This window comes from Erinaceus europaeus, chromosome 1 (genome assembly GCF_950295315.1).
Source record: "Erinaceus europaeus chromosome 1, mEriEur2.1, whole genome shotgun sequence".
Lineage (NCBI taxonomy): Eukaryota > Metazoa > Chordata > Mammalia > Eulipotyphla > Erinaceidae > Erinaceus > Erinaceus europaeus.
This window is the reverse complement of record NC_080162.1, coordinates 148,128,798-148,148,787: the sequence shown is the minus strand read 5'-3', so window position 1 is coordinate 148,148,787 and position 19,990 is coordinate 148,128,798. Positions and strand designations below refer to the sequence as shown.

General features: G+C 44.1%; 1 protein-coding gene across 3 annotated transcripts in view; it reads left to right on the top strand.

Moving 5' to 3' along the window:
- Nucleotides 1-19,990, top strand: part of EPHB1 (EPH receptor B1) — a 528,699-nt gene that overhangs the window by 401,128 nt on the left and 107,581 nt on the right. For all 3 annotated transcript variants that reach the window (XM_007521793.2, XM_060196901.1, XM_060196900.1), the window contains 3 exons: nt 10,753-10,915; nt 15,371-15,479; nt 16,413-16,477. In XM_007521793.2, the coding sequence (XP_007521855.2) occupies nt 10,753-10,915; nt 15,371-15,479; nt 16,413-16,477 (337 nt within the window). The remainder of the gene's footprint in view (nt 1-10,752; nt 10,916-15,370; nt 15,480-16,412; nt 16,478-19,990) is intronic.

The window sequence follows — 19,990 nt, the reverse complement described above, 5'->3', positions numbered from 1 at the left end:
CTCAGTGCCTGCACAAAGAACCTACCATGTCCAGCATCTTTGTTCATTTTTTTTTTTTTATAAATGACAGGGAGAAATTGAGACATAAGGGAGACAGAAAGGGAGTGGGAAACACTTGTAACACTGCTTCACCAATCATGAAGTCCCCCCACCCCAACACCACCCATGGGTGGGAACCAGGGCTGAAGGCTTGACCCAGGTTCTTGCACTTGGTGACTTGTGTGCTTAACTAAGTGTGCCACCACCCAGACCCTTGCTAGGCATAGTTTGTCAGTTCACAAGAAAAATCATTTTGGAATAGCTTGTGTAGACTGATAACTCTTGTTATCTGTTGCCCTAGTTGGTAAGTATAGTGGGGTAGAGCCCGTGAAGTCAGTGCTCAGCAGGCATTGATGGGGCCAAGAGTCAGAAGTGAGGTGTGCCTAGCTCCCCTTCCCTCCAGCATGACCTTAAGACTTATAGCTCATCTCAGAAAGATAATGATATTATACCAATTGGCATATGACTCCCCTGCTCCCTGCTGGGCACCAGCATTATCTGTGTAGCATAATTCCTGTAGAGAAAGAAACCACTGCCCGAAGACATTAAAAGAACAGCCTGATCTATCGAGTGTTCAATGAAAAAGGCTTTCAACCAAGACTACCGTATCCTGCTAGACTGTTATTCAGACTAGATGGAGGTACAGAAACCTTCTTAGACAAGCAATAGTTGAAAGAATCAACTATCAGCAGGCCTGCCCTGAAAAAGTTCTCAAAGTTCTCCTATAAACAGCCAGACCACCATAAATAGGCCATATATCAGAACACTCTAAATATCTAAAAGAATTGCATTTAAAAAACTCCAATCCATGATATCAATAAATGTCAGTGGCCTAAATTCACCTATTAAAAGGCACAGAGTAGGAAGATGGATCAGAAAACACAACCCAACAATATGCTGCCTACAGGAAACCCACCTAATTCAACAAGACAAACACAGACTCAAAGTGAAAGGATGGAAAACTATCATATAAGCCAATGGGCCACAAGAAAGGGTAGGAACAACTATTCTCATATCTGACATGGTAGCTATTAAAATAAATAAAATAAAAAAGATAAGGATGGACACTACTCAATGCTCAGTGGATCAGTCAATCAAGAGGACTTAACAATTATTAACATCTATGCACCCAATGAGAAGTCATCTAAATACATCAAACATCTACTGAAAGAGCTACAGCTATATACTAACAGCAACACAGTCATAGCAGGGGACTTCAACACCACACTCTCTCAACTTGACAGATCATCCAGGCAGAAAATCAATAAAGAAGTGAGAGAGCTAAATGAGGAGATAGATAAACTAGAACTATTGGACATTTTCAGAGTCATTTATCTCAAGAAACTGGAATACACATTTTACTCAAGTCCACATGGGTCATTCTCAAGGACAGACCATATGTTAGGCCACAAAGACAGCATCAGCAAATTCAGGAGCACTGAAATCATCACAAGCATCTTCTCAGACCACAGTGGAATTAAACTAACACTTAAAAATCAACAAAAGACTCGTAATAGTCCCAAAATGTGGAACCTCAACAGTACACTACTTAACAACTACTGTGTCAAAGAACAAATAAAGGAATAAATCAAAATGATTCAAGAGTTCAATGAAAATGAAGACACAAGCTATCAAAATATTTGGGACACAGCTAAGGCAGTACTGAGAAGGAGGTTCATAGCCATACAAGCACACATTAGGAAACAAGAAAAAGCACAAATAAACAACCTTTTTGCATATCTTAAAGACCTAGAAGAAGAAGAACAAAGGAACACTAAACCAACCAGAAGGACAGAAATCACCAGAGTTAGGGCAGAAATAAATAACATTAAAAATAAGAAAAACATAAAAATGATCAATGAAAGTAAATGTTGGTTCTTTGAAAGGGTGAAAAAAATTGACAGACCTTTAGCTAGACTCACAAAACAAAAAAGGAAAACCCAATAAATCGGATTGTAAATGAAAGAGGAGATATCACAACAGACACCGCAGAAATTCAGCATATCATGCAAGGCTTCTATGAACAATTATATGCCACCAAGCTAGAGAACCTGGAAGAAATGGACGATTTCCTAGATACCTATGAACTTCCAAAATTAAGTAAAGAGGAACTAGTTAACATGAACAGGCCCATCACAGCTAATGAAATTGAAACACTTAAAAAAAACTTCCCAAAATTAAAAGTCCTGGACCAGATGGTTTTACAAATGAATTTTACAAAACCTTCAAAGAAAAACTAATACCTCTACTTTTGAAAGTCTTCCAGAAGATTGAAGACACTGGAATATTCCAGCTTCTATGAAGCCAGCATCACATGATTTTGATACCAAAAGCAGACAGGGGATACAACCACAAAAGAAAACTACAGACCAATATCTCTGATGAACATAGATGCTAAAATATTGAAGAAAATTCTAGCCAACTGGATTCAGCAGTATATTAAAAAGATTGTTCATCGTGACCAAGTGGGGTTTATCCCAGGGATGCAAGGTTGGTATAATATACATAAATCAATCAATGTGATCCACCACATCAATAAAAGCAAGGTCAAAAACCACATGGTTATATCAATAGATGCAGAGAAAGCCTTTGACAAAATACAACATTCCTTTATGATCAAAACACTATAAAAATGGGAATAGATGGAAAATTTCTCAAGATAGTGGAGTCTATATATAGCAAACCTACAGCCAACATCATACACAATGGTGAAAAACTGGAAGCATTTCCCCTCAGATCGAGTACTAGACACAGCTGCCCACTATCACCATTACTATTCAACATAGTGTTGGAAGTTCTTGCCATAGCAATCAGGCAGGAGCAAGGAATTAAAGGGATACAGATTGGAAGAGAAGAAGTCAAACTCTCCCTATTTGCAGATGACATGGTACTATACATAGAAAAACCTAAGGAATCCAGCAAGAAGCTTTTGGAAATCATCAGGCAATACAGTAAGGTGTCAGGCTACAAATTTAACATTCAAAAGTCGGTGACATTCCTCTATGCAAACACTAAGTTAGAAGAAGTTGAACTCCAGAAATCAATTCCTTTTACTATAACAACAAAACAATAAAATATCTAGGAATAAACCTAACCAAAGAAGTGAAAGACTTGTATACTGAAAATTATGAGTCACTCCTCAAGGAAATTCAAAAAGACACACAAAAAAGTGGAAATATATTCCATGTTCATGGGTTGGAAGAATTAACATCATCAAAATGAATATACTACCCAGAGCCATATACAAATTTAATGCTATCCCCATCAACATCCCAACCACATTTTTTAGGAGAATAGAACAAATGCTACAAATGTTTATCTGGAGCCAGAAAAGACCTAGAATTGCCAAAACAATCTTGAGAAGAAAGAACAGAACTGGAGGCATCACACTCTCAGATCTCAAATAATATTATAGGGCCATTGTAATCAAAACTGCTTGGTACATTAATTCCCCAATAAAGAAACAAAAAAAAATAAAATAAAAGAACAGTCTGATGGTTAAGAATTGAGCTCTCAATCTGGGTTCCTGCTCAGCCCTGGGGAAAGAGACAATGCTGGAAAGGGACTAAGTGCAGGGGAAGCCTCTTCATCAGCTACGCCAAGGGCAATCACTTCTAAAATTTGCTGCAGGACTCACTGACCAAGTGAGGACAGAAACCATCCTGCCCTCACTCACCAGCCTATATCCAAGTTCCTCTACTGTCTTTCCTGACACATGCCAAAACCCACCCTTAAAAAATTGTAATTGTGGCAGGGGAGATAACATAATGGTTGTGCAGTTAGATTTTCATGCCTGAGGCTCCCAAGTCTCAGGTTCAACCCCCTTCATTAGCATAAGCCAGATCTGAGCAGTACTCTGGTAAGGTGAAAAAGAAAAAGAAAAGGGGGGGGTGGAGGCCAGGAGGGAGAGAAGAGGGAGGGAGGGAAAGAGGAAGGGAAGATTTTATATATATAATTGCAGCTCAGGAGGTATCTCAGTGGATAAAGTTTAGTCCCTAGCATTTCATATGCCAAAATGGTGCTCTAGACTGCCCCCCCCATTAATAAGGAAATAAAAATAGGGAAACTGTGATTACCCTCAAACTCTGATGCAGTGAAGGAAGCTTGTCCTCTCATTTCATGTCCCACCTTCTCAATACTTTATACTAGTTGTGGACACACATGCACACACAGCACCTCAGTACCATTGGTGGCATCTGCACTTCAGTAAAGTACATTCCTGCCCCCCTACCCCCACCCCAAGATGATATGCTTGCCTTGGGAACACGGAAGATTCTTTGCCAAGGCATTGGTTACCATTCAGCATATTGCTACAAAATTCTCCCCTCAGTTACAGAGTGTTGGACTGTGAAATTCCTGTACCACCTGGGCCATTTCTAACATGACTAAAGTTTAACGAGACTTTACCCTGGGAGGAGATTTTGAAATAATAAGCACAGTGATCATAATTCATCATAGATTGAGTGCTCTTATGTACCAGGTCTTCACAGACATATTAGCTTTGATCCCTACGGAAATCAAAGAGTGAGACTTGAAAGTCGTGTCTCACTGGCTTAGAGATGATGGAACTAAATCACAGAAAGGTTAAGTGACTCACTCATGACCACAACTAGGAAGTCACAGAGCCAGAGCTGCAGACATTATACTGTTTCAGCGTTGGGGCCTTCTGAACTCAGTGTGGGACTTGAGGCAATCATGTCCGTGACGAAGCACTTGGAATTAGTATAACCCCAGAAATAAGAGGTAGTGCCTACATTTGAAATCAAAGTGCTTGTAACCAGAGTGATTTGACTCCCTGCTGCAGTAGGCTGTGCAATCCTGATCGTTCAAAGATGCAATCAGCAGTAGTGCTCAGCCCTGTAGAGGTCCTGGATTCAGTCCAAAGAAAGATAAACCATGCCCTTCCCGCCTCTTCCAAACCAGAAGGAAGCAGACTCTTCTTCCTCCTCCTCCTCCCTCTCTTCCTCCCCTTTTTCCCCTTCGTCCTTCTGCTTCTGTCTTTCTCCTTCTCATTTACCTTCACAACCTTCTTATTTTTCCTCCTTTTCCTCCTCCTCTTCTTCTTCCTTCTTCTACGTCAGGTAAAAAAGAGAGAGACAGAGAGAGACAGAGAGAGAGAGAGAGAGAGAGAGAGAGAGAGAGGAGAGGGACCATAGCTCTGAACTTTTCCTCAGTGTGGGTTGGGCACATGGCAAAGCAGATCACTGCCCAAGTGAGCTCTTTTGTTGGCCCAGGTCAGCAAACTTCTGTAGAAGACCTAGTCAATAGTTTAGATCTGTAAGCCATATAGTCTTTATCCCAAATTCTGAGCTCTGCCTCTATAGCTGGAAAGCAGCCTTAGGAATATTCAGGCAGATGAATGTGGCTGGTTTCCAATAGCCCTTTATTTACAAAAGTGAGAAGTTGGACCTGGATTAGTTTTCTAACCTCTGACTGCCCCCCCCCCAATATATGAGACACCTTTCAGTGCCATCTCTGAATAGGATTTCTGAGACTTTCACATCCTCCAACTGAAATTGAGCCCACAATATTGGCATTAATATATATATATATATTAATTTACTTCTCAATGCGAGAGAAGGTGAGAAAGAGAGAGAAAGGAATCAGGACATCAATTTGACATATAGGATGCTGAGGGTTGAAATGAGGACCTCATGCTCTCAAGTTTAGCACCCATTTTATGGGCCCACCTCTGGGCCCTAATATTGGCGTTTCTGTTCATCTAGCCAGGGTCCATAAAAGCCCACAACTTCATTTGTGCTCAGAAAACTGCTATAATCAAAACAGTAAACACATGGATGGTGGATAACTCACTTGGATAGCATGCTGCTTTGGTTCAAGTCCAACTTACACCACATTGAAGGAAGCTTCCATGCTGTGATCTCTCTCTCTCTCTCTTCTTTTAATTTTTATTATATTTATTTATTGAATAGAGACTGTCAGAAATCAAGAGAATAGGGGGAGACAGAGAGAGAGAGGGAAAGAGAGACACCTGTAGCACTGTTCCACCACTCATGAAGCTTCCCCCATGAAGATAAGGACCAGGGGCTTGAACTCCAGTCCCTCTACATTGTAACATGTGTGCTTAATCAGGTGTGCCACCACAGGGCCCCTGCTGTGGCCTGCCTCTCTCTCTCTCTCTCCATATATATATACAATAAATAGAAAAATATGTATTTTTGTAAGGCAAAGGCAGGGGCAGCCAGGTTGCAGACTCACCTCTCTCCAGTGTCCTTTTCACCCCCTTTTAAAGTTTTGTAGCTCTCCCCTGCATGTTCTCAGGCAAGATCATTCCATGCCCCTACGCAAATGACCCCTTCTTGTTCTCACATTTGGATGTCTGGGGCTAAAAACTTCTCCACTTCCAGGCCCTCAGGCTGGAGAGAAGTGACATCTTTTTAGGTTCCACAGACAGTGTGAATAGACATCTGTGAGTAGATAGTGTAGGTGTCTGAGTGGAGGCCACTCCCAGAAGCCCTCCCATGCTCATCTTCCTCCTGGGCTTAATAGGCTGCCATTCATCACAGGCTTTTGCTAGCTGCCTTGTTGCCCTCTTCACTCCTGGTGTCAGCGCTGGTAGACACGCTGAGGGAGCAGCGTCTGCATCTGCTCCGGGCTGTCTGGATGATGAAGCATTTAGTTCTTTACTTGCTTTCCATAATAACTGTCTGGGCTCCAACGGGCTGGCGTAAGCCTTGGGAATTTCTCCCCTTCAAATTGTAGTATCATTTTCTCTCAGAAACTCTTGGCAATATCTGTTGCTCCAGTCGATCAGCTACAATAACTGGGCTAAAGTGTGTGCTGTTTCTTCATTCATTTTGTTTACCCTGGCATTGAGCCCTGGGCTGTGTGTGCTGGGGAGGTGGGGCTGGGGGAGGGGGCTGGAGCAGTAGAGGAGCCTCTGGGGGTCTTTCCTTTAAAAGCTATAGCCTCTGCTCCCCTCATGCTTAGAAACCCAATAATAACTGCCCCCCTAAAATGAATGAATGAATGAATGAATGAATGAATGGCAACATTGTATGGCACAGGAGGTGGTACAGTGGGCAAAGCACTGCGCTCTCAAGTTTGAGGTTCTTAATTTAGTTCCTGACTGGCATCACATGTGCCAGAGTGATGCTCTGGAGCTCTCTCTCTCTCCCCATGTTTCATAAATTAAATTAACACATAAATAAATAAGTAGCTTTTTCAAAAGGATTTTATTTGTTATTTATTGTACAGAGACAGAGAAATCCAGAGGGAAGGGGGAGATAGGTAGGTAGGTAAATAGGCATAGATCCATCAATTGATAGATGCCTGCAGGAGTTCTTCATCACAGGTAGGGCTTGAACCCAGATCCTTGTGCACTGTAGCATGTGTACTCAATCAGATGCACCAGCACTTGGCCCCCAACACATAGATATTTTTTTAAGCAGTTATGCTCATTACTCTCACTCATTTGGTTGGTCCATGTGTCTGTAGAAAGAAGAGAAAGATCCTCATGTTAATCTGAGGATTAACTGAGTTCCTAGGAAAATGTGTGTCTTATAAAGTGATCGTGTGCCTTAATGCTTCACAAACCCAAGGACAGTTTACCAAGACATGTTATTCCTCCCATACAAGAGCTTTTCTGCCAGCCCTTTCTTCATGTCAAAGCAGAGTACAGTCCCCTCAGGTCATAGCAAAATCTGAGTTTAAGCAACTGCCTGGATATGTGTTACTTTAGGATCTTGTCCTAGTCTGGGAGGTGATATTTCATAGTTGCAGATTTCATTGTCCAGTAACCCAAGTTATAGACAACATCCTTTCTAGAGTACATGAACAGCCTTTTATTCCCACTGATGACAGTGGGATCCACCTTTTTCTAAAAAAAAAAATGTATTTATCTATGTATGTACTGGGAGGGAAGGAGGGAGGGAGGGAGAGAGAGAGAAAGAGAGAGAGAGAGAGAGAGAGAGAGAGAAAGAACCAGAGCATCACTCTGGCACATGCAATACTGGGGTTGGTATTCAAGAGCTTATGTTCTTAAGTCCAACATTTTATCCACTGTGCCACATTGATTTCTGTTAAAAGTGTTAGAAAGAAGGAGAGAGCCAGAGCATCACTCTGGTAGCTGGGATGCCAGGGATTGAGCTCAGTGCCTCGTGCTTAAGAGTCCATTGTCTTGGGTTTGGTGGTACGTACCTGTAGTCCCAGCTACTTAGGGGGCTGAGGCTGGAGGATCGCGTGAGCCCAGGAGCTCTAGGCTGTAGTGTGCTATGCCGATTGGGTGTCTACACTAAGTTAGGCATCAATATGGTGACCTCCTGGGGACTAAGTTAAGCATCAATATGGTGACATCCCGGGAGCAGCAGAGGGACTACCAGGTTGCCTAAGGAGGGGTGAGCCGGCCCAGGTTGGAAGAGTTCAATGTCTTACCCATTGTGCCACTTGCCAGACTCCTCCACTTCCTTTTTCTTTCTTTTTATATATTTTTCTTTATTGGGGGGATTAATGGTTTATAGTTAAGTGAACAGTAAGATACAGTAGTTTGTATATGTGTAACATTTTTCAGTTTTCCACATAACAATTCAACCCCCTCTAGATCCTCCTCTGCCATCATGTTCCAGGACCTGAACCTTCCCTACCCACTCTGGGGTCTTTTACTTTGGTGCAATACACCAAAACCCAGTCCAAATTCTGCTTTGTGTTTTCTCATTTTTCAACTTATTTTTAAAATTATTATTAGTGACTTTATAATGGTCAACAGGATTGTGTGATAAGAGAGATACAACTGATACAGTTCCCACTACCAGAGTGCCATATTCCATCCCCTCCATTGGAAGCTTCCCTATTCTTTATCCTTCTGGGAGTATGGACCAAAGATCTCTAAGGGGTGCAGAAGGTGGAAAACCTGGCTTCTGTAATTGCTTCTCCACTGGATATGGGTATTGACAGGTCAATCCATACCCCCAGCCTACCTCTACCTTTTCCTAGTGGGGTACAGCTCAGGGAGGTGGGGTTCCAGGACACATTGGTGAAGTAGTCTGCCCAGGGAAGACAGGTTGATGTCATGGTAGTATTTTTCCACTTCTGTCTATGAGTGAGATCATCCCATATTCATCCTTCTCTTTCCCACTTATTTCACTTAGCATAATTCCTTCAAGCTCCATCCAATATGATGCACCTCCTTACTCGGTGGATGAAGTGATGGAAACACAGTCTCTCTGAGCACTCCCCTAGAGGTTAATGGCTCTCCATTGTGTGAGTGTGCACAGGAGCCTCTGTGATTCTTAACAATCTGCTCCTCCTGGTCCCTGGTCCCTCACTATTTCCACCTCTTTGACCATCCCTTTCCACGCCACCCACACTCCAGATAGGCCCCATTACTTACACATTCCTGAGTTTCTTAGGCCTTGGGTTTGCATTTTTTGTGTTTTGTTCTATTCTCATGTGATATTCTTTTTACTTCTCATTCCCCACATGGCTAGTTTCTTGGATATGTTGTGAGTCCACTCATGTTACCCTTTCTTTGAGCTCTGCTAATCAGTCTGGGCTGGGTGACCCTGTGCTGAGTCCTGAGAATCCTCTAAGTTGCACTCTGCTAAGTTACTCATCAGCACTTCTGTCACACCATTGATTTCCTGGTTCTTCCCATAAGGTTGCCCGTCCTTGAGGATGACGGACAATGCCTCGGTACCTGCAGCCTTTGTATAGCAAACAACACACAATTCTGTCTCTACGTGTGACTGTGCAGCTGAATAAATCATGAGCATGCATCAGGTCGTGTTTGCTTGCAAGTGAGGTATATTACTTGCCGTACCTCCTCCCAGGCAACTAGGCCATTCTTGCCTTTGAGAACTATATTTTCACTTTTTCTTTGTCTTTCCCAGGACCTATTTTTAATGAATTTTAAAATATTTTCATTATTTATTTTGAAGAGAGACAGAAGTTGATAGGGGAAAGGAAGATAGAGATAAAGAGAAATAAAAGACATCCGAAGCACTGCTTCACCACTCATGAAGCTTCTCCCCTGCAGGTGGGGACTGGGACTTGAACCTGGGTCCTTGTGCACTGGAATATGTGCACTCAGCTGGGAGCACCACCACTTGTCTCTGAATTCCCAGGACTTATTCACTTCTCTAGGCCAATCTTTTTAGACAGAGAAAGGGAAAAACACCAAAGAAAGAGGGAAAGAGAACCAGAACATCAGTATGGCACATGGCAGGCTTGAGACTGAACTCAGAACTTCATGCTTGACAGTCCAAGGTCTTATCCATTGTTCCACTTCTCTGGCTGTGCTGTCTGTATCTTATAAAGGATGACTTGAAGCTTCAACAAACAAATAAAAAAGGAAGGAAGAATATTGAATGGACTCAAGATCATCAGCAAAATGAACACAAAGCTATTTGGTTTAGAACTTGAGGGAGCTCAGGGATGGCCTAGAACAGCCATTGAGAGTAGGGTCCAGGGAGATCTTGAATGAGGAGAGAAAGGACAAGGGCATCACAGAAGCAAAACAAAGGGAGGTCTACTAATCTGCTCCTTCTGCCTCATGTGCGGCTGTCCGTAATCAGAGTATAGCTATCCTATTTTCCTGAGATGGCCCTCTCCTTCCCTCCCCTGGGTCCAGGCCTGCTGTCCCCACCTGTGATTGCTGACACTCAACAGATCTGCAGGACCAAGGTTTCCAGGCTGGGGTGGGCTGGGGGTGCAGCTTTCAGGAGCAGACTGACCCCCTCTGCTTACTCCTTCCAGGAACACAATGAGTTCAACTCCTCCATGGCCAGGAGCCAGACCAATACAGCACGGATTGATGGCCTGCGACCCGGCATGGTGTACGTGGTGCAGGTGCGTGCTCGCACCGTGGCGGGCTATGGCAAGTTCAGTGGCAAGATGTGCTTCCAGACCCTGACGGATGGTAAGGAGTAGTCAGGGGGCCCAGGTGCAGGCTGGGTGGTCAGGGGATGAGGAGAAGCCCTTGAAGCTGCACAGAAGAGTCTGCAGTGTCACTGGCTTCCTCACCAGGCAGGGCATCTCCCTGAAGTCTGGTCTGTTTCTCACTCATCATTGGATAGGTTTGGTTTGAAGGGAGGACATGCACTATTTATGGGGATCCCATGTGTTCCTGTACTTCCCCCCAGGGAAACCCATGCGTACGTAGTTCAGGGGTCTGTGCCCTCAGTGTCTGAGACAGGGCCTGAAAGTCCCATTGTTTGAGATTCACTCCCACTCTGTTCCTCTGCCCTTTGAAAACTGGAAATGAGCTCGGAGCCTCATTGCATGAATTGAGGACTCCAGAGGAGCACAATTTGGGGTGTGGCATCTCATGCACTCAGCACCTCAGAATGTGAGTAGTAACTTGATATAGGACCCCTGTGAAAGTTCTGATCCACAAAGGTGGTCACTGCTTACTAAATTCCCCAAGTCCTGGTGCCAAAAATACTTCCACATTGGGCTTGATTGATTTTCTCTTACAATCTCTTCCAGTCCTCTGAGATGACCTCCTTCAGTAGTTGTGAACATCTGGTTTCCCTGTAGTCCTAACATCACATGTGGGTGTGTCTGTCTGTATGTTAGCCCTTGACTATGGCATGTATCTATCTACTATCTACATCCATTCATATCTTATATGTCTGTCTATAATTCATCTATCCTTCTATTTATCCACTCATCTATCAACCTGTCTTCTTGCTATCAATTATTTATCTATCTGACCCATTCATCTATTCATCTGTTCACCTATCCATCCATCCACCTCACCCTTCCACCCACTCATCCCCTTCCTTCCTTCCTTCCTTCCTTCCTTCCTTCCTTCCTTCCTTTCTTCCTTCCTTCCTTCCTTCCTTCCTTCCTTCCTTCCTTCCTTCCTTTCTTTCTCTCTCTCTCTCTCTTTGTATTTATATCTCTTTTTCTCTCTCTCCTCTCCTTCTTTCTCTTTTCCTCTTCTTCCTCCTCCATCATCAACATCACCTGGCTATCTACCTGTATTTATTTATTTATGCAATAATTCTTGATCATTTTTTCAAGCATCAGTCTGTTCTTAAAAGCCATTCACCTGTCCTTTTTTAACTTAAACAATATAAAAAACCAGTCTGCTTATACACAGTGTTTTATTTTAGGCCAATCCCCTCCCCCTGGTTCCTTGATAGGGTTTATGGTTTTAGATGGGAGTATCTCATACTTGTTGTCAATTTCAACATGCAGTAGAAATGCTTAGAAATCAGATATCTTTCTATAAAGCCACAATGTCCCCTTACTTGGAGGAAGAGTGTAAGAGATATCTATGACTTTCGAGTCATTCTAGTGGGAGGACCCATCCATTGAGTTCTCCCAGGGTTTTGCCTGTGAGCTTTCCAGAGCACATTGCCCTGGAGTTTGCACCCTGATTTGAGTTGACATGAGGTGAATTTTTGCTCCTATTTGAGGCTGGCAAGATGGGGTTGGAATGCAAGCCTGTCTGTTCAGATTAATAACTCAGCTGGTATGGATAGCATGCTGGCTGTCTCCTTTCCCTTAAGACTCCATGCCCCTCTTTGCCCCTCACTTAGTATCTAAATTTATGAGGGCTTTGGTATCAGGAAGTATACAGGATTAAAAGACCCAAACTCTGAATGCTCTGAGCACTGGTCTCCTGGTAATTTTGCCAGACAAATCAAAAAGTAACAAATGTCTCCCAAGAAGGCTGTTCCTTTTACATTTGGCAGTTAAGTTTTATAAACCCAGGAGGGGTTAGATGGAAGAGAGCTGGTAAGTGGCCAAATGCAGGAGTATTTGTCTTAATGACTGAGGTTCATATATCAGTGGTAATTATGGTTGTGGAGACCTCGAGTAGTCTGGGATGCGTGACGAGCCTCCAGTTTGATCCATGAGAGAGACACAGGGTAGGGAGCACCTGTGAGCGCCCTCACCCCAAGGTCAAGGACTATAGTTTGGGCAGGTGACCTCCATCTGGGGCAGAGCCAATGTGGTCCCAGCTGTTTTCAGCCATAGTGCACTGACCTTTGACTTGGTCCCTTTATTCATTGTCCATGTCACTCAATAAGCAGAATATTTTTATTCTTCAGGTAGTTCTTCCCTAAATTTTATTAGTGACTTGATACTGATTTACAAAACTGAGATAACAGGGGTATATAATCCCACACTGTTCCCACAACCAGAGCTCTGTGTCCCCATTCCCTGCATCGGAAACTGTAGTACTTCTCGCAAGGTCACAGATAAAGGTTGACTATTATTTCTATAACTATAACTATATATATATATATATATATATATATATATATATATATATATATATATATATATATTTGCCTTTTTTCCCCCCTATGGTCCTGCCTTCTCTTCCTTTCTAAGCCACACCTACACCAGTTACTACTTCCTCTTTTTTTCCTCTTTTCTCTCTGGATCCTGATGAAATTGGGGTTTTGGGTACTTTGGTCATCTTCCCCTAACATTTCTCCCTGTCTAGTAATGTGGACCACAATTCTTTTTGGGTCCAGAAGGTGGGAGTTCTAGCTTCTTAATTGCTTCTCTACTGGGCATGGACATTGACAGGTGGATCCGTACCCCAGCCTGTTTCTATCTTTCCCTAGTGGGGTAGGGCTCTGGAGAGGTGAGGTTCCAGGACACATTGGTGAGGTTGTCTGCCCAGGGAAGTCAAGATGGAATCACGGTAGCATCTGCAACTTGGTGACTGAAAGGCAGTTCTTATATTCACCAATACTTGTGAAGCCTCCTTCCATTCTACAACTGCAAAAAAGTGACATCTGACCACCAGCTGTTGCTCTTAATGTCTCCTGCTCTCTTGAAATCAGCTCTGAAGACTTGAGGTCACATTGTCATATGAAGTTTTCGATTTATAAAGATGTCATTCTGGACTCCTTGCTGTGGTTCCTTACAATTTTTTTATTAAATTAGTTTTTCAAACACATGTTATAAAAAAGCAAAAGGTGTCAGTGAAGAGCAACTGAAACCCAACCTTCAGTCTCTCAAGCAGATTTCCAGAGAGCGGGAGAACAGTTTGCTTCTTTCTAGAAGTCTCTTTCTGTACCCAAAAGTCAAAGGGTGTTTTGCAAACATTGGGGAACATAGGAGCCACCCTGAATGTTTGCTGTTTACCCAGAGGATTTTACTTGATCTATCTGTAAAGGGACTCAGGGATAGAAAGTAAATTCACCTGTTGAAGAGAGCCATGCTTAGCAGTGGGGCTGAACTGATTCTGGTGCTGGGCATGGAGATCCTCACTTTCAGAAGAACTGTCACTTGGGTTGCCAGCTAAAACACCAGATGGCCAGTTAAATTGGAGTTTCAGATAACAAATAATGTTTTCATTTGAAAATCTCTCATGCAATTTTTAGGGCATTCGAATGCTAAAATATTATTCATTGTTTATCTGAAATCACATTTAACGGGCTGCCCTGTGTTTTCATTTGCTCTATCTGGCAACCCTAATTACATAACAGGCTCTCTGTATTGATAGCTTGCGCCTGCCATAGGCCTGGGTCCTGAACATTAGTTAATAGCTCCTTAATACCAAGTAAAAGAAAGACAATGGCCACTTAAGCCAAGCAGTTGGTAGAGATTAAGGAAAAAAGACTGGTGTTTAGAGCATAGGTGATAAATGAGATTCTGTGAATAGCACATCATGATTTGATTTATAATGTTTTTACAGATTTCTCAGTCTGAGGGTCAGAGTAACTAGATATATTGTCCAAGATCCCAGAGCAAGTAACTTGCAAAGGAAGCCAACATTTGGGAGAGGGCTGTCTGTTCTGTGATCCTTAGGCTTCTCATTCCTCTTGTGGTGCAGTACATTTTTCATGTTACACAGCAGTCCTGATCCTAGCCCTTTCTAGCAGGAGATGCAGAGTGCTGGACCATTTCTCAGGCATTTCAGCACCTGGAAATGCTCTTCCAGTATGGCTCAGTGAACTTGTTGGTTCTGCTGCACTTCACCAAGTATGCATTATAGAAGATTTTTCAGTGCCCCCCCCCACACCCCCACGTGTCATTAAATTTACTCTTGAAGGAAGCTAGATTCCCACTCACCTCTGCTCCAGGGAGGAATGTCACCAGCTCTTCATTCCAAGATTCCCTCCATCTCTGCTGTTGTGTTTTTATTGCTGTTGGTGTTGTCTGCCTTGGGCTGTTGTTTGTACTTATAGGTAAGGTTAGACTTACCTGTGACTCAGAAATCATGTTTTGTTTGGGTCCAGCTTGCATTTCTGAAACAGAAAAACTATTCTCTCTCTCTCTCTCTCTCTCTCTCTCTCTCTCTCCGTGTGTGTGTGTGTGTGTGTGTGTGTGTGTGTGTGTGTGTGTGTCTATTGCATGCTAGCTGTAAGCAGAAGAACAATCATGCCTCTTTCTCATCTAGATGACTACAAGTCTGAACTTCGGGAGCAGCTGCCCCTCATTGCTGGCTCTGCTGCGGCAGGTGTTGTGTTCATCGTGTCCTTGGTGGCAATCTCCATTGTCTGCAGCAGGTAACCTGCATACCCCTGCTCCCTCCTGCTCTCCTCAGACCCAAGAGGTCCCTCTGTACATGGGGACACCTCCAAGGCCCTACAGCTAGACAGAGCTGCTCATTCCTGGACATGCTGTCCAACCCAGTACCAAACCCATTTCTATAGATTCTTTCTTTTCTTTGCAATCTGATTCAAATCCTCTGTAAGTGCGGGTGAGGCTCTGAGTCCACAGAACATACCTCAAGCCTAGTTTTAGCCAAGGCTCATTATCTTTTAATTTTAAGTATTCATGTATTTTATTATTTTTAAATTTTGTTAAGACAGGGAGAAATTGAGAAGAATGGAGAAATGGAGATAGAGAGAGGAGAGAGACAGAGTCATCTTCATCTTCACCACAGATGAAGCTTGCCCCATGCAGGTGGGGATCAAGGGCTTGAACCTGGGTCCTAGCACATGAATGTGTGTGTAATCAACCATGTGCACCACCACCTGACTCCTTAATTTTTATATTTTTATAGAGATAGGTAGGGAAGGAGGGAGGGAAGGATAGATGATAAAAAGAGAGAGAGGAAAAAGAAAAACACATCAGTGCAGTGGGAACTGGACTCAAAACTGGGTCACACACACATGGCAAAGCAGTGCACTCTCCAAGTGAGCTGTTTCTTAACCAGACTATGAGCCCCCTGCAGACATGATGGCTTTTTCAAGGGACAGTCACAAAATTGTGTGTGACACAATGCAGTGTAAAACCAGCCAGTCCATAGAGAACCAAAGCCTTCAGTATCCAAGCAGATCCAGCCAGAGGCTCCCCTTGAAAATGAAAGCTGCCTTGTTCTCATACTCAGGGGCAGCCTGAGTGCTACATCAGCACAGAAGACCTGAGCAGAGGCCCCCGGGGGGAAGGGGTGAGTTGCACTCTGGTTAAGCCAGCATGTCTCCTTCTCCTCACAGGAAGCGGGCTTACAGCAAGGAGGCCGTGTACAGCGATAAGCTCCAGCACTACAGCACAGGCAGAGGTGAGTGGACAGCAGTATGAGCTGCTTAGCCCCTGGCAAAGTGACTGACTTACAAAGAAAAAAAATGCTTGGTGAGCCCCATAGAATGTGCTCAGCCCTGACGACAGACAGGCTTCCTAGCAGCTCCCTCTGACCACTTCTTTCTGCACACTCGGGACCCCAGGCTGCCCACTCCCCCTCTCCTCTGTGGGGAGATTATCTAATGCAATAATAAGCTCCTGTAGGACACAGGGTTGGGGAGGAAGGGGATGGAGAGGAGAGATTGGGTTTGCTAGTCATGGAATTCTGCCATCTGGCTCAGTGGGTGAAGATGGAGGTCTCTCTGTTAAGGGCTCCTGCCTCAGGTCCCTCAGCTGAGTGGTGGGGACTATGTTAACCAAATTCACAGATAAGCCAGAGGACATGAATGCAGGAAAGTAAAAAGATAGCAGAGCCCAAGATGCCAAAGCATGGAGAGGACTCCCACCAGGTTCCCTTGAAGAAATACCTGGAAAAGTTTCCTCATTGGGCACCCTATGCCTCTCTCTTTGTTAAACCGTGTACATCTTATTTTATGCCATGCGTTTCTCCTCTGATGGCACCATGTCTTGCATCAGAGTTCTACTTTTATCTATGAATTGCAGGGTCTGGAAGGAGGCCCCCCCATCCAGGGTTCATCAGCATCCCTGCCCCCGTCCTGACTCTAGAAAGAGGTATTTTTAGATCTGTGGAGCAGATGTGTTGTGTTTTTTAAAACCAAACTTGTTTTGGTTGCTCCAGCTGCCCTGGGAAGTTTGTCTCAAGTTCTGTACTGTGCTTGGTCACAGGCTGCATCTGTCCCGACTGTACTCACAGCCCTGTTCTCCCTGTCCCCTCAGCTAGAGCCTGGAAAACAAACCCCATACACACATACATTACACATATACTGGGTGGGTGTGCAGGTAGGTGAGATTTCTGAGGACAAAAATGAACTCAGGGGCAGGGGTAGAGAGCTCACCAGAGAGGGAGCACACACTGCTATGTCTGAGGACCTGAGTTCAAGCCTCAGTCCCCACCTGCAGTGGAGAAGCTTCATAAGTAGTGGAGCGATGCTACAGTTCGTTCTCTCTCTGAATCTCTCCCTTACTTTTCTCACCCTCTAACAAAGTGAAAAAGATGACTGCTGGGAACAGTGGAGTCTTGCAGGTACTGAGTCCCAGAAGTAATCCTGGTGGAGAGGGGTGGGGGGAGCCTAAAGGCAGAAGTCCTCATACCCCAAACTCCTTCCTTGTCCAAAGTTACCTGAGTCTCAGGAAGGGTTCTGGAACATTCCCCAGCACCTTTCCTCATGATGTTCCGGTCTGTCCTGTGCACCCTCAGGCCTTACAAAGGCTATTCAGTATTTTTTTTTTCTGAGACTTTCAATCTAAGACCAAAACCCACTAAAGATTTGTAGGAGACCCAGTTACTCTAAAGAGCTTCTTATTTTGTAAGATTTGCTTTTTTGTTTATGGAGGGGAGGAAGAATGATTCCCAGCACATGTGATGCTGGGAATCAAACTCATGACCTTAAGCTTAAGAGTTCAGCATCTTACCCAGGCCCATCCAAACAGGTTTTTTTTTTTTTTACACGGAAATGAGTATGGGCACAGTGCTGGTTCAGTGGCACTTAGCTTCTCCTCCGTTTCCCAGAGCAGTCATGCAGTCATCAGCACAGTTTGGGTTGGCTTCTGGCATTTAAGAGAGTGGCCTTACCCCTTTTATGCCACTGGGGTGTGGTGCCTACACTATGAACCCACTGCTCTGATATCCATCTTTTTCTTTTCTTGATAGATATAGAGAGAAATAGAGTGGGGCACAGAGAGAAGGAGAAAGAGAGATACCACTAGCACTGTTTCACTACTAGTGAAGTTTTCCCTTGCAGGTGGGGTCTGGGGCTTGAACCCAGGTCTTTATGCACAGTAATGTGTATATTCAACTAGATATGTCTCCACCCAGCTCCAAATGGCCCCTTTCTAAAGCCACAGACCATTCCTGTAACCCCTTTTTGTAAGACTCCCATCAACCCCTATTCCAGCTTCTCAAGGTCACATTGAACCTTAATTTAAACAATGTCAGAGGGGCCAAGCTCACCCGTCACAATCTGACTCAATGCCTCCCCGCAGGCAACTCAGCTACTTTTGCTTTCTTTTATGAAAGATTTATTCATGAGAAAGAAAGGTGGAGAGAGAAAGAGAGGAGAGAACACGCAGCACATATGATCATGCGAGGGATTAAACTCAGGAAATCATGCTTGAGAGTCCAGTGCTTTATCCACTGAGCCACCTCCAGGGCCACATGCCTTTGCTGCTGCTAGTTTGTGCATCAGCCTTCCAGACAGAGGCTCAGCATCTCCAGCTGCAGAACATAGACTGGGATTCTCAGATGATGGTGGTGTCCCTTCTCAGTGTATCTGATCACTGCCAGCCTCTGTAGTCCCTCACCTGTGTGCCTGCCTTATACTCACCCTCCTGCTCTGGGATGACACCTGGCTGTGTGGGGCACTCTGTCAAGCCCACTTCAGGTTTGGTATCCTGTGAGCAGATTGGGGGAAACACTGAGAGATAGATGAGCATGCCAGCCTGAAGCAGAGGGTGTGAAATTATGTTCATTTTGTAGACAAAAGGTGAAGCATAGAGTGTGCGTGTGTGTGTGTGTGTGTGTGTGTGTGTGTGTGTATGTATGTGGGATGGGGGGGGAGAGATAGGGGCAGCTTAGTACCCCTTTGACCACTCCCCTGTTTTATTTTTATTATTATGTTTTTAAGGTAAAGGCAGGGAAGGGAAAGAGAGAGAGATAGAGATAGAGATAGAGATAGATAGGGGGGGAGGACAACTTCCTTCAGTGTGGCAGAGACTGGGCTCAAATCTGGGTCACGCACATGGCACAGCAGTGCACTATCCAAGTGAGCTTTTTTACTGACCCTTCCCTGTTTTACTTTTTAGTTATTTATAATTTTTTTGGTGTGTCTATACCATCAGGGTTATTGCTGGGCCTCTGCATGATCCCACCAGCACATTCCCACAGCTTTTTTTTTTTTTTAAGATTGAGGTTGAGAGATAGAGAAACACACACAGAGTGAAGAGAGGAGTCACAGCGCTGCTCCACTGAAGGCATGCTTTTTATTTTGCTCCCACCTGACACCTGGTAGCAGGGGTGGGGGGTGGGCATGAACCTGAGTCCTTCCTTATGGGGAATTATGTGTGCTACTGAGTGAACTATCTCCAGCCCTATCCCCTGCCCTAGAGGGGCCACAGGTGCTAGGCCCAGACGTGTCCTCCCACAGCAGTCACAAGTCATTCTGGAGGGCTTCTTGGGTCCAGATGCAAGCATCCACACTGTTCAGAAAAACTGACTAAAACATGGGATGCATGCAGGATATTTGATTGATTACAGCTTTGGCTTCAGGTGGTGCTAGGTATTGAACCTGAGACCTTTGCTGCCTCGGTCCTGAAAGGCTTTTTACATAACTCATGCTGTCCCCGAAGTCAACTCTGCCTTGCTTCTTTTTAGCCC